Genomic DNA, 14042 nt, shown 5'->3' on the forward strand with positions numbered 1-14042 from the left:
CTTGGATATCTACCCACAGGTGCTCCTACCAGCCTCTCTATTTGTACTATAATGTCTTATAGTGCTTTTGCAGTGTCCCTTTCTGGAAGTCTCCACCATTCATCCTATCACAGAAAGCTCCAAGCACTGCCCACAAGGGAAAAACACTTTCTTCCTTGCTTGTATACACCAGATATATATTCACGCTCCTCCCATGCTCATACTCAGCCATATGGCAACAATGAGAGCATTGATCTTTTGGACTATATTGTGCACAGCATAGTGTGGCATTTGGTTCATATTCGCAGCCCTCAGTATTAGGGACTGTGCTACTTTGGGTTAATGATGGCAGGCGATGAAAGAACTCCATAGTAACACATAGTGGGAGTACACCAAAACATTTCAGTTATATTTGATTTCATGCACTCTCATAGAAAGGCCTTATTGATGAATTGATTCAACAAAGGAAAACATGGCACTGAGTCTGCAATGACCAGGGATCATCTGTTGGCAATATATTACTCCACAATGTTTCACCAGCTGCTGTGTCAAGTTCATCCTTCATATATTATTCATTATTATTTATTAAAATATTCATACCTTGCTTTCTCTAAAAAGATCACAGAGCAGTTTACAAATGGAATTAAAACAAGTCAAACAGTTTAAAAACAGTAAAATAAATATATTAAACAACATTATGGGTTAAACAAATTTAAAGATTCAAAGATTTCTAAAACTCTGTGGCAGTATTTGGGTTGAGTTAATGAAGCCCAAAGGTCTTGATGAACAGGCAAGTTTTCACTTGGCATACAAATGAAGTGAATATTGATGCCAATTGGGCCTCCTGGGAAGGGCATTTCACTGTTGGGATGCCACAACTGAGAAGACCCCCTCTCATTGCCCCCTCAATATTATTGCCTTCGCAGGTGGGACACAAAGGAAGCCAGCCCAAAAAGATCTTAATCCTCAGACAGGCACATAACTATTCAGATCCCAAGCTATTTAGAGCTTTAAGTGTCATCACACGCCCCTTGAATTCAGGCTGGAAATGGCAACCAGTGCAATTCTTTTAAGACTGGCAAGACATCCTGTCTATATGGTATTCCAGTCAACAGCATTTCAATATTTTCAAAGCAACCAAAGTAGGGACACGTCCGTGATTCTCTATCCCCTATAGCTGATGAGAATCCTTAATACAGTAGTTGACAGATGCAAGAGCAACAGCTTTGGTGCCTGTTCCCATTCTCAGGACAAAATGTATGATCACATCATAATCCCCATAATAGATCACTCTATTACATTTGTTTCAGAGTCCTAGTGAACTTTAAAATATGAATGGCTTTCCCTTTCTCATTGAGCCCATTCAAACATGCTATCTTGGCCATAAAAATAGGGATGTTTAGCCTGGAGAAGAGAAGGTTAAAAGGTGATATGATAGCCCTGTTTAAATACGTGAAGGGATGTTATATTGAGGAGGGAGCTAGCTTGTTTTCTGCTGCTCCAGGGACAAGGACCCGGAGCAATGGATGCAAGCTACAGGAAAAGAGATTCCACCTCAACATTAGGAGGAACTTCCTGACACTAAGGGCTGTTCGACAGTGGAACAAACTCCCTCGGAGTGTGGTGGAGTTTCCTTCCTTAGAGATCTTTAAACAGAGGCTGGATGGCTATCTGTTGAGGATGCTTTGGTTTAGATTTCCTGCATGGCAGGAAGTTTGACTGGATGGCCCTTGCGGTCTCTTCCAACTCCATGATTCTATAATTCTAATGTAGTGTTTCATTAAAATTGATGCCTGTGGACTTCAGATTTCTGAGATAAATGAAACCAGTTAGATTACAGGTGGGCCTTGTGGGGATTCACTACTTAGCCTACTGCCTTTTCACCAGGTGTGAGTTTCTGCCTAAACCTCCACTGCCACCAAATGTGAAGACTTCCACAAATCTCACTGTTACCACCAAGAGTGAAGGCTTCCCATTGCTCTGCCACCAATATAAGGAACGTCTCCTGTCCTGCTGTGGCCACCAGTTGTGGGAACCTACCAAAACCCCTCAATGGACCTGTGTAAGAGATTATGCAGTTTATATTGCCACTGGAAACCACCCCTCTTTATTCTCTGCTGCCACCAGAGATGCCGTATCTGAATCCAAGCTTTATAGCATTTCCAAAGGCCAAAAGCATATAAAAACATAACAATTTATTAACAGAAGTTGAACACAGCAGATTATTTAATACATTTAGAACACAACGTACACTTCCTCACACACACTCCATTCCTTGCTGAGACTCTTAAAACACCACATATTAATTCCTAAACCTGACTCACTCAACTTTGCTCACTCTTTTCTCTAACTACTCCCCCAACTACTCTACCTAAATCAACTCTGTCATCTTATCATTTATTAACCTTATTCAATCCCCTCAGATATTCCTCCACTGTCAACATTCCATTCTCACCTCTTCCCAACAGCTCCTTATCTTATATGCAGTGCATACTTAAACAAATGATCTTAACATATAGTAAATTAAACAACATTTTACACCAAAAGTTCATGGCATCACAGACCTCTAGCCAATCAAGCCAATTACAGAATCTGTTTGTATTATACTTCCTGGAGAGGTCCTTCCCTACTCATTAAGAGACATGGCCTAGGTTGAATAAGAAAGATGTTTCCAGATGAAAGGAGATTCTGACTTCAAAGATAACTTTATTTGGCATAGCAAATTCTACAAGCAAAGAAAAATCTAATTTTTGTTTTAAATTTTAAAATATTTAAAACAAAAGAGTTGCCAGATATATAGAAGGTATGGTGTTTCCTGACTGGGTAAAAACATCCTATACTTAGTGCTTGCATCTTGTACCTAAACGTCTGTTCTGTTCATTTTTGATTAGATGGAGATATTTGCACAATGAGGTAACAACTGTTGCTGGAACTTCCTCTTCTGCTGGAACCTGGATGGTTGTTTCTCCCTAATACACAGCATTGCATGTATGTTAATATTTTCATTCTTGAGTCAAGCAAAATAGATTTTGTGTTTGTTTGCTTTTTGCCATCAAGTTGTTTCCAATTTATGGTGACCCTATGGGGAACATATTCATTTTTGGGTCAAGCAAAATAGCTACTGAGCCTTATGTTTGAAAATATGTACATCTCTGAACATTCAATTGGCATGTGCTATCATCTCATCTTCTGCCCTGGGCCAGAAACTTAAATTTCTTGGGCACAGATAAGTCTTTCCTTTTAAAAATTTCCTGTGCCCATTGTGTATCAAGGATATCAAAGCACATAACCAGAAGTTGTTCACAGAGTTGTAGATCTTGAGAGCATGATTATAAAGACTACTCCTCAACTCAATTTCTATTTGTCATTAGCTCAGTCCCCCCAAATTCTTCCATTTCTAGTTCTATCTCATTGTCAAGGCACTTTAAAAGCCATCAGCTAAACTTCTTCTTTTGGAATAAGTGAAGGTCTGTTCTCTATTGCTATGTATAATGAAACTTTCTACTCCATTCTGCTGTGTGATCTAACTCATGGCAACGTATTTATTAGTCAAGGTTTTTCTAATATAGATGGATAGATCGCCACTTAAATAAATTTCATAATTTTTGCTAGGAATTTCAGACTTCAAAGAGGTCTTTCATAATTTGCTCTTGAACAACTCTTCTACTTCAAATTAAGTGGCTACTAAATTAGGATCTTGATACACTGTGGTTAAGACAAACTAAACAGTTGTGCGTCCAATATAGGTGAATCTTTCCTTGCATTTTCAGTATTTTTAATCCTCCTCCTTGCCTATTGCTTCTTAAAGAATACTCTAAGCTTGCCCCTTTGTGACCCAAACCACAGACAAACAGTTAGGAGCTACTTCCACAATAGGCCCAAGCAGCTGCTACTATTCCTATAATAGCTTTATGTATTTGAATCAAAGTCAGTGCAACTGATTTCAAAACAAGGAGAATGGTTCTACTTAGCTTCCCAAGATAGGAAAACTTACCAGAAGAACATAGCTTTGGGGAAACCGAATTCATGCATCTCAGCAAAAAATCTGAGACATTGTTCAGTGCAGAGAAATGGTAGGGTAGATCATAACAAGCATGACAACTCTTGCCATGCTGGTTCAGTCCAGGGAGGAAGGAGAGAGGCAGGATGGTGCAAGAAAAGTGATGTTCAGCTATTCTCCTTAGACTCGACAAAGGAAGGCAGCTTCTTCTCAGTCCCATATTCTCTTTCATTCTGTGTCCATTTTCCACAAGGTTCATCTTCATAGCCAATAGCAATCCCCCGCCGTCCCACTACAGCTTTTGCGACTGCTGTCTGGCCCAACTGTTGCTCCAGTCCCCGCCAGCTGCGTGACTCCAGAAATGAAGCTAAGGTAGAAAGGGAAAAAAATTATTGTGGCAGAAACTACAAAGCAGGCACCACTTGGGGAGGGAACAGAGCTTGCAGTGAGTTCTATGTTACAGATGACAAATCTGAGGGAGGAGTAATGCATGTTGTTCTGTGTTCTTCCCATTCAGATGACTGGGCTATTCACTGTCTGTCATTATTAATTAGCACCCCAAACCTTCATTACATAGGAGATGCAAACACTATCTTAATCTGCCACCAACAGCTATTAGTCAGAAAAAGAATCCTGTGTTGTGAGATTTCTATTATCATTTTAAGAGGATTCTTCATTTAAATCATATTTTGCTCTTTCCAGTTCACAGAGCATTGCTTCAGGCCACCTACCTGCTGGGCTGATTTCAGCCAGAGCCTGGAAATGGCTACGGCAGGTCACAGCAGTATCAGAGCTCAGCTCTTGGTCTGGCACTGTGTAGAGATGAAATGAGCGCAGCTCTCCAGTGATTAGTGAAATGGTGGGTTCACTGTCCTTCTCTGACACCTTATCTGGGAAAGGAGTGTGGTCACATGCTCCTGCAGACATCAGAAAAGGAAGTAGTAACTAGGCTAAGCACCTACAGAATGTATAGCCAACATGTAGAAAAAACATACAGTATAGTGCTTCCTGAACTGTACTATTTCAGATTAAAACCTTGGAGAGGAATATATATTTGAATGCTTTTTGTTGTAAAAACATTCTCTTCTGCATGGTTCTATGTAGGTATGGGAAAGCAATGCTATCAGCCAAGGGATGCTATTCAGTGCTGCTAAAATAACAGAAAGATTTTGTTTCATTATAATATAGTAAATTTCAAACCCTTTTGCCTGCTGAAAACCTTGCAAATAAGTAGGATTTTCAGTGGTCCGAAGGCATAGTTTCAAGAGTTTGCTGTGAAATAAATGCTTAGCAAAAACTTTGTACAAATCATGGCTTGTTACTCATAGACATTTCTCCAGTACAGAATCTAGCATTTATTTATTTACAAAAATATTTATATCCCATCCTAGATCCAAAAATCTCATTACCTGGTAGGAGGTGACGGAAGTCAGTGACATAGCTGCTTGTCCAAATCCGTGCTGGATTACATGCTAGTTCCATCTCATAAGGAGTAATGAGGGGCCGGTAGAAGTCACTGGAGTCAAGCAAGGAATTTTGTGGGCAGGCCACCAAGACAAATATATCTATTTCTAGAAAGTTTGCCAGCTTTGCAGGATTAGGTTTCCCCACAGCCAGAGTGTAGGCACGTTTGCCTGCCTTGTGAATGATGCCACGTAAATGCTCCAGAACCGACAAATAGTCAGCCACACCAAGAGTGCCCACCACAATACCTACAACTTGGGCATCTCGTGCCCGCTCCACCAGATAGAGGTGCCTTCGCAGGGCTCGGTTCACATCCAGTGTTTCCCATCGGCCCTGTCCTGTTTTAGGATTAAAGGAACTGAATGAGCACTGGTTCCAGCTCAACATGAAGTTTGTGAGTTCTGGTCCTTCACTGCCCACATAGAACATGCTGTATTTTTCAAGACCAAGCTCTTTGTCTATTTCAAAACACCGGCCAAACTGCTTCACCAACCCAGAAACTGGCTGGGTTGAATTAATAGGTTCTTTGCTGTCCAGTTGGGAGAAGACTACATTAGGATAAAAGGGTTGCAGCTTGGAAGCCAGGTCATCTGAGAAGAGAGGAGATGAAGTGAAAAGTCACCCACATGAAACTATTAAAAGAATATGACACAATCTGTAGTGAACAAAATATCAGAGGCTAGAGACCAAATCTGAAGGCTGAAAGCTGGGTTAAGCCAAGAGACAGTTATGGCTGATGGGAGTTATGTGGCAAAGATCATTTTAAGTGCCTTATAAATGATGCCAGCACTTTTAACCCTTATTGCAGAAATATAAACTGCAATGCTCTCTATACTAATGGTCATTTTTATTTTCCTCACTTTCTCTTCTTGCAACTATCAGTGTAGATACTACTAAATCACCTGTGGCAGGAATCTGTAATTCCTATACTGTTATTTACACGCTTATTTGTCACCTTCAAAGATTCATTCAAACTACCGAAGTCTGTTGACTCAACATATTGTTTTGTCTTGCAATATCAGCATGAGCTGCTATTAACTGCTGTGAGGAATCCTCTTATTAATGGAACAGCAAGCCACTCTCCTAATGGCAAGTGGAGACATAAAAAAAAAAAAATAGACATTGCTACAAGCATTCTCTTCTGTATGTGCTCTTGGCTGGGGATGAGAAAAAATATGTAAAGCGCAGAGGCAGGACTGAGAGGGGTTTAATTGTATTTTAAGGGGGGTGGGTGGGTTGAGGGTGTGGACTGTATATTTTAACTTTGTAAGCCGCCCCAATTGCTTTTTGTAGAGAGGCGGGATGGATATAAATAAACAAATATATTATTATTATTATTATTATTATTATTATTATTATTATGTTTAAGTTTTAAAATTTGGAAAGCCCATAAAATCCACTACAGAACTTTTCCATCCTAGCCTAAACTATTTCTTGTAGGGCAAGAGAACCCTGCAAGGTATTTTAAGCTTAAGATTCCATACAGCAGGTTTCCTGGACTTACCAACAGCATGGGAATAGGCCACTTCAGTCAGCACAACTACATGAGTTTGGTGGTCAGGATGCAGTTCCTGGAAAGCTTCAGCACAGCATATGGCATCCAGCTGCTCGCGGCCAAACACATGTAGCACTGGTAGTTTGCGGCAAGGACTCAAACAGGCAGGACCATAGTGCACCACAGCCTCAGCACCTACATGCTCTGCTGCTACCTCATCCACGCAACAGCTAAAGAAAATCAACACCATTAGCTAGGGAATCCAAAGACAATCCTTATTAAACATCTGCCACTCACAGAACACAACAAAATGTTGTTTATATCTGGGTTAGGGAATTTCCGCCTGTCCAAAAGGAAAACTGCAGTTTCACAAGAGCTCAGCCAGTGGTTGGGAGTCCAATAGCAGGAGGGCCACATATTCCTCACTTTGATACTTTATATCAAAGTAACTTCAAATTAAATCTGTATTTTTCTTGTAGCTATTCTTCCCACTAAGAGCCTCAAGTCTGACAGCATCTTGCAACATCATTCTGTTAGTGGTCCTCCACAGTGCAGGAAAAGGAGGACTAATGAATGATCCTCACATAAGTTGTTCCCCACTCTCCACTACTGAACATGATGAAGGACTTCTGAGCAGACAAGTTCAACATTCTGTTATACAGTCTCAAGAAAACAGAAGACAGCACAATTTTATGCGTGCTGATTCAGCAGCAAGTTTTACTATGATCAGTGAGCCTTACCCTCAGACTCGTGTTATACATTTGTGACTAGAGACTCCACAGTGTGTATGTGTACAGAAGAGGGAACCATCTGTGAACTCACCTGCCATATGATGTGTCCCCCAGGATGTACATTTTGGCACCACTTGCTGCTTCTATCTTGGCAGCAACATCACCTGAATCTGATAAGAGTTTATCAGGGAACTGAAGAGCAACCTATAACAAGAGGCCAAAATAGTTTTTGAAAGCTTCTCTGTCAAACACATCCTAAAGATGGTCACACAACTGATTTTACAACAGAGACTTCCCAACAGCCAACTCAGTATTTTTATGGTAATTATTATTACTTTGTAGCAAAATTATACATGCCCAACTCCAGGAAAGTAGGTTTCTGTGAGACTGAAAGGTACCCTCTCACCTTGGTGAAGCCATTATCAGCTACAAATGCAATCGCTTTCTTCAATTCATAGAAATCTTCCAGTGTTACAGTTGAGGAGCGTCCACCAGTCTCTCCAGGAATCAGGGCCCTTTGAATCACCTCTGCTCCATCACTGCTGAATGCTGTTGTCATGGTGGCCTACATGCAAACCATAAAAAAGCAGAATTCAGACACACAGCCGTGTTAGTTTGGAATATCATTAAGTGAAAAGGATCCTTGAGACTAATTGTGCAAAAGAAGTTGTGGCATACACTTTTGTAGACTCGGATCTAAGCTGCACTGCAAAAATAATGCAGTTTGACTCTGCTTTAACTGCCATGGCTCCATGCTATGGAATTCTGAGAGTTGTAGTTTGTTGTGGCACCAGAGCTCTCTAAACAGAGGAGGCTAAATATCTCACAAAACCATCAACCCTAGAATTCCATATCATGGAGTCATGGCAATTAAACCAGTGTCAAAGTCCATTAATTCTGCAGTGCTGATTAGTCCCTGGTCCAGTTCCCCAGATGTATTCTGAGAAGATAGATGAAGTCTATGAAAGCTTATGCCACAACTTCTTTTACAGTTAGTCTCAAAGGTGCTACACAGTGATTCTCTGCTGCAGGGTGACCAGACATCCTCTTTTCCAGGACATGTCCTGGATTTCAGCCTTCTGTCCAAGAGGAATTCCAAAATGTCCTCCATAATTTTGAAGCATGACTAAGAACAAAGACTGCTGAGTAACACATTTGCTGTTGCCCTTTCAGAAACTGGTCTACTTGACAGTCTGCCCTCCTTGAAAATAGGTGTATGCGATGGCTCCTTCTAAGATTATTTTTTCCTAGGAGGAGCAGGAGACAACTCTTGCCCCCAGAATTCAGGGAATGTTTGCTTCTTGGAGGGGAAAAGGACAGCAAACATGTTAGGCAGTGGGCTGCTCAAGAACCCAATATGAATATTGGAAGAGTTTGTTCCTTAATTTCAACGTGATTGGACAAATGAAAGGAATAATTTAAATGTTGATTCAGCGAAATGTTGTTAGTAAAGTACAGTGGTTCCTCCACATTCGCTGGGTTTAGGGATAAAGAACCACGGTGAATGTGGGAAGAACGCAAATAAAACAAACCTATTTTTTTTACCTAAGGGAACACCTCTCTAGGAATTCCCACGTCCTCCAGTACAACTCTATGGTCAACATCTGGCAGATAACAGAATCACGATCTGCATGATTCTATGATCAAATACCTAGAGAAGTGTTTTCTCTAGGTTCTCCAGCCCATCTTCTGGCTGAGTTGCGCTGGAGGACCTAGAAATTCCTAGAGGGAACATATTAACCAAAACTGCAAATAATCAAATCTGCAAAAGTCAGAGCCTCAAATGTGGAGGACCAACTGTACAATTTTATGAATTTATCTTGCTCACAGTTCCATAATTACAGTGCAAGTGAACAAGGCATTTTAATGAAGATAAATCCATCACCTTGTGGTCTCTTCCAACTCTTTGGGCCCGTACAGACAGGCCAAAATAAAGCTGCTTCGGGTCACTTTGGAGGTATGCTGTTTAAATGACACATGCATCTTAAGAGGCCAGAAGTGGCACCAACCCTGTGCTCTGGTCCTTAGGACTGGAGCATGGCTTTGGTGTGGCTTCTAGCCTCGTGGGACGTGGCATCATTTAAACAGCATACCTCCAAAGTGTCCCAAAGCAGCTTTATTTTGGCCTGTCTGTATGGGGCCTTAGTTTCACAATGTCCAGCAAGCAGGTTGTTTACTGTACAATAATTGTTATGAAACATAGCATAATGTTTATAGAACAGGCAGTTAGAAAGCTGAATGTTCACAGAAATCACAAATTTTAGACATATATATGCAAAATAATTAAGCTTTTTAATTATGAACAAGATTTTTATAAAAAGCCAGTACACAGAAATATAAGAACCAACAGAGAGGAGTGGAAGTACTATATGTATAATGTGTTCGCATGTTTCATTTGTATGTCTGTTGTCTGATGAGTTAAGTTTTATGTTTACTGTTTATGATTTCATAAAAATAAATATTAAAAAGAAGAAGAAGAAAGAAAGCTGAATGTTCATAAGCACTGATGAAAGACGGGCAAAAGGGAACTTAACATCATCATTTTTGCTTCTAGAAGGTCTCAAGTAGCTCCCTAGTCTGACCCCGAATGGCAATCATGGGCAGTCGTTTTAAAATGTAATTAGCCATAAGAGCGATTGCCTTCTTCAAATTCAGAAACAACTTGAAGGCACACAGCAACTGTAATAAAATACAGTATACGTAATCTATACTGTAATATAGTTATAATAAAACCCACACTGCAGCATGACTATGATACAGTAAAATACAGAATATGTAATTGCGTGACTGTCATTTGATGTTTTTAATTTGTTGCCTGCCTTATTTCACTGAACCCTTTCCTGTATTATTATGTATTATTTTATATGTATTATGCTATTATTTCATAGACTGTACACCACATTTTATTTTATCTATTTTACTGATTGTATGTTGTACAGCACTGTGTAAATCTGCAGTGTTATATAAATAAAGCATAATAATAATAATAATAATAATAATAATAATAATACTGTATACTATAATATAGCTTTATGAAATGGATTGGGCAAGTCACACTCTCTCAGCCCCAGAGGATAGCAAGTGGCAAGCTCGCCTCTGAAGAAACTTGCCAAGGAAACTCTATGATAAGACTCGCCTTAGGGCCCAAGCTTGAAGGCACACAGCAGCCATAATAAAACACAGCCCATGGCAGTGGTTCCCCCCAACTGTCCCCTTAAGGGATTTTGGACTTCAGCTCCCAGAATCCCAGGCCAATGGCCCACATGGCTGAGGCTTCTGGGAAATGAAGTCCAAAATCCTTAAAGAGCACAGTTTGGGGACCACTGCTTTAAGAGATTTTGGACTTCAACTCCCAGAAGCCTCAGCCATGTTGGCCAATGGCCTGGGATTCTGGGAGCTGAAGTCCAAAATCCCTTAAAGGGACAGTTGGAGGGACCAAAGCTTTGTGACACCAGTCCAAAACTGCTGAAATAATCGAGTTTGACACCGCTTTAACTGCCCTGGCTCAGTGCTAGGGGTTCCTGGGAATTGTAGTTTTGTGAGATACAGACCACCAACCTCCTCCTCCTCTAGACTCACCAGACTCTCAGCAGCACCTTCCACATAAGCAACGCGGCTTCCACGACGGAGGCAGCAACCATCCAATGACAACGCCCGACACATATTCCCCGCCCGGTGACGTCATCCTCCGAGAACCCGAAAGCCAATCAAAGAAGCCGAGACAAGAAAAAGAAAGGTCAGCCGAGGAAAAGCAACTTCACAACCGTTCATTCACCGCGGTGCATTATGGTAGCGATAGCTTTGCCCCTCCCACTTCCCGACCTTGACCAATCACTCGCTTGAAGTGACACAGTTCCGGTCACGTGAGGTGGCAGGAGGGTCAGGTGACTTTGAGAAGGCCGCTGCCGCTGCAGTCGGTGCTGAGGGCTCGTCGGGGCCGGAGCTGCAGCCGTTATGTCCGGGCTCGCGCTTCTTTATTCGGGGCTGGGGCTCAGCGCGGCCGCCGCCATTACGGGCATCGGTGAGTGGAAGGGCCTCTGCCGCTGAGGGGCCGACCCCCATTTTGTCTCCTCCTCCCTCTCTCCCTCTCTCCCTCCAGCCCTGGCTCTCTGAAGGGAAGGGTGATAGAATCCCAGAGTTGGAAGAGAGCCCTCGAGGGCCATCCAGTGCAGCCCCGTTCTGCCATGCAGGAACTCCCGCCAAAGCACCCCTGTGACAGATGGCCAGAGGGGCGTTTGGGGCATACATTCAGGGTGACCAGAAGAAGCCCTCCTTTTCCAGGACATGGCCTACGTTTCCACCTTCTGTCCAGGAGGAAGTCCTAAACGTCCTCCACTTGGAGCCTAAGAAGCATGGATTTATATTTATATTACATTTGGATTACTGCAGGCTAACGTGGCTGTGTCTTTGAATTCTACAGAATTACATTTATATTAGTTTTTTTAACTGTTTAATACATCGCTAAGCAGTCTAGAAATGTACTCACTATTGCTATCAATGCTTTTATTTGGTCACGTCCTCCATTTCATGGTGCCCTGTCCTCCTGGGCAGAGAAGAGGACATTGGTCACCCTGTTTACAGGACGCGTCCTACATTTCCACCCTGTGTCCAGGAGGAAGGCCAAAACAACCTCTATTTGGAACTTGAGAAGCATGGGTTTATATTTATGTTAGTTCCTTTAAGGTTTTATTTGGTCACGACCTCCACGTGTTCCTTGACCTTCTTTAGTAGTTGTTCCAGGCCCAGGGTGACCAGAGGTCCTCCTTCTCCAGGACATGGAAGCGTTTTGAGCTTCTAGTTTGTTGAATGTCCTATATTTTGCAGTGCCCTATCAGGTCACCCTGTCTGGGATGGGACCGAGCCCCTCAGGGCACCTTCTGCCTCAGCAGCTGGGTGGGTCAAGGCCCTCACCGCAAAGGACATTCAAGAACAAATGGTGTACATGACCAAATAAAAGCTAAAAACACAACTGTAAATACGAATATGTGCTTTTTTGCCATGCTCAAAATGGGGGACATTTTAGAATTCCTCCTGGACAGAAAGCCGGAATGTAGAACATGTCTTGGAAAAAGGGGGCATCTGGCCTCCCTGGTGGAGAAACTATTGGGATCCTTCTTGGTGGCATCTGCGCTGCAGAAATAATCCAGTTTGGCACCATTTTAACTGCCATGGCTCAACGCTGTGGAATACTGGGATTTGTAGTTGGTCGTGGAACTAGAGCTCTCCGACAGAGAAGGCTAAATGTCTCACAAAATTACAGATTCCAGAATGCCATAGCACTGAGCCATGGCAGGTAGTAGTGTCAAAATTGGATTATTTCTGCAGTGTCAATTCAACTATGTTTCCCCCCACATCATCATCATCCTGCTAGGATACACCAGGAGTATCAGCACAGATGGCACAATACTGGAAAGGGACTATTGTGCCCCCTTCGCCAAGAAGACAGTCCATCTTTCTTGGATAACTTTCTCTTTGCTTCCATTTTAATGCTGGATGGGCAAGATTTACTGGAGGGTGGAGACAGCTCATCTGTATCAGTACCAAGAGATAAAACGTATGTTTAGTTAATGAGCTACCAGTATTCAGTCAGTCTTATTTCTAGCAGCTTGCTTCAACCTTACATGCTTTATTTTTTTACACTGAGAACCAATCAGTTATATTCTTAACCATCCTTGTCAAGCAGAGTCCTAACCACACAAAAGACTTCCTCTTGAAAAAATATCAGGCCATAGCATTGGTAAGAGCTTCACTATATGAAAGAAAAAATGGATCAGTCACAACCCTAATATTTTATTTTACTGGAGAGATCCCTGTTTTTTCTGCTGGTATACATTTTAACCTGGCAGTTCTCACATGTACTTAAGTGATGATGAAAAGCCTTGGTGGAAAACCTTCTTGTTGTACTTTATTCTAGCAATTCACAGCCTGAAACACCCTCTGATGTGTTAAAGAATGGTATACTGTATTTGTATGAGGCAACTTGGATCTTGAAGACTAACAGTGATAACACTGCTGTGGAAACTTTGCCCCAACTCATGTAGAGGTTGAATAGTGGACTTGGTTTCCTTTTTCAGTTTGTTTTGTCAACAGGGTTGAGAACAACTGTCCTAGCAAGAGTCCTTTGCCAGCTACCTGAGATTCATTGGTAGTCTCAACAGGATTAATCTGGCTGATTTGGTTCAGACTTCACCAGTTGGGATGAAAGAATGAAAAACAGAGCAAAGTCAGTTCTGACCTGATTCAAACCCTTTCTTTTAAGGTCATTTTATCAAGTGGACACACATAAGGCTGGAAAACAGAGAAATTCTTACTAGTTCCTGCTGATACTGTTTGGTGTGTTCAGGTATACTGCTTTACTTAGCAGTACACCTTT

At 41.7% G+C, this 14042-nt stretch overlaps 1 protein-coding gene across 2 annotated transcripts; it reads right to left on the reverse strand.

The window, feature by feature from the left end:
- Positions 1-2159: 2159 nt before the first annotated feature.
- On the reverse strand, positions 2160-11353 carry DPH2 (diphthamide biosynthesis 2). 2 transcript variants are annotated; one of them, XM_042465839.1, is made up of 7 exons: positions 11249-11353; positions 8076-8235; positions 7761-7873; positions 6948-7168; positions 5389-6033; positions 4711-4896; positions 2160-4346 (listed from the first exon to the last, which is right to left on the reverse strand). In XM_042465839.1, the coding sequence occupies exons 1-7, from the start codon at positions 11308-11310 to the stop codon at positions 4147-4149; spliced, it is 1587 nt and encodes a 528-aa protein (XP_042321773.1). In that variant the 5' UTR covers positions 11311-11353; the 3' UTR covers positions 2160-4146. The 2 variants fall into 2 exon arrangements, with proteins under 2 accessions (XP_042321773.1, XP_042321774.1); XM_042465840.1 differs by lacking the exon at positions 11249-11353 and adding an exon at positions 10688-10770 and having other exon boundaries at positions 8076-8234.
- Between the last annotated feature and the right edge of the window lie 2689 nt (positions 11354-14042).

The sequence above is a fragment of the Sceloporus undulatus genome, chromosome 4, assembly GCF_019175285.1.
Source record: "Sceloporus undulatus isolate JIND9_A2432 ecotype Alabama chromosome 4, SceUnd_v1.1, whole genome shotgun sequence".
Classification (NCBI taxonomy): domain Eukaryota; kingdom Metazoa; phylum Chordata; class Lepidosauria; order Squamata; family Phrynosomatidae; genus Sceloporus; species Sceloporus undulatus.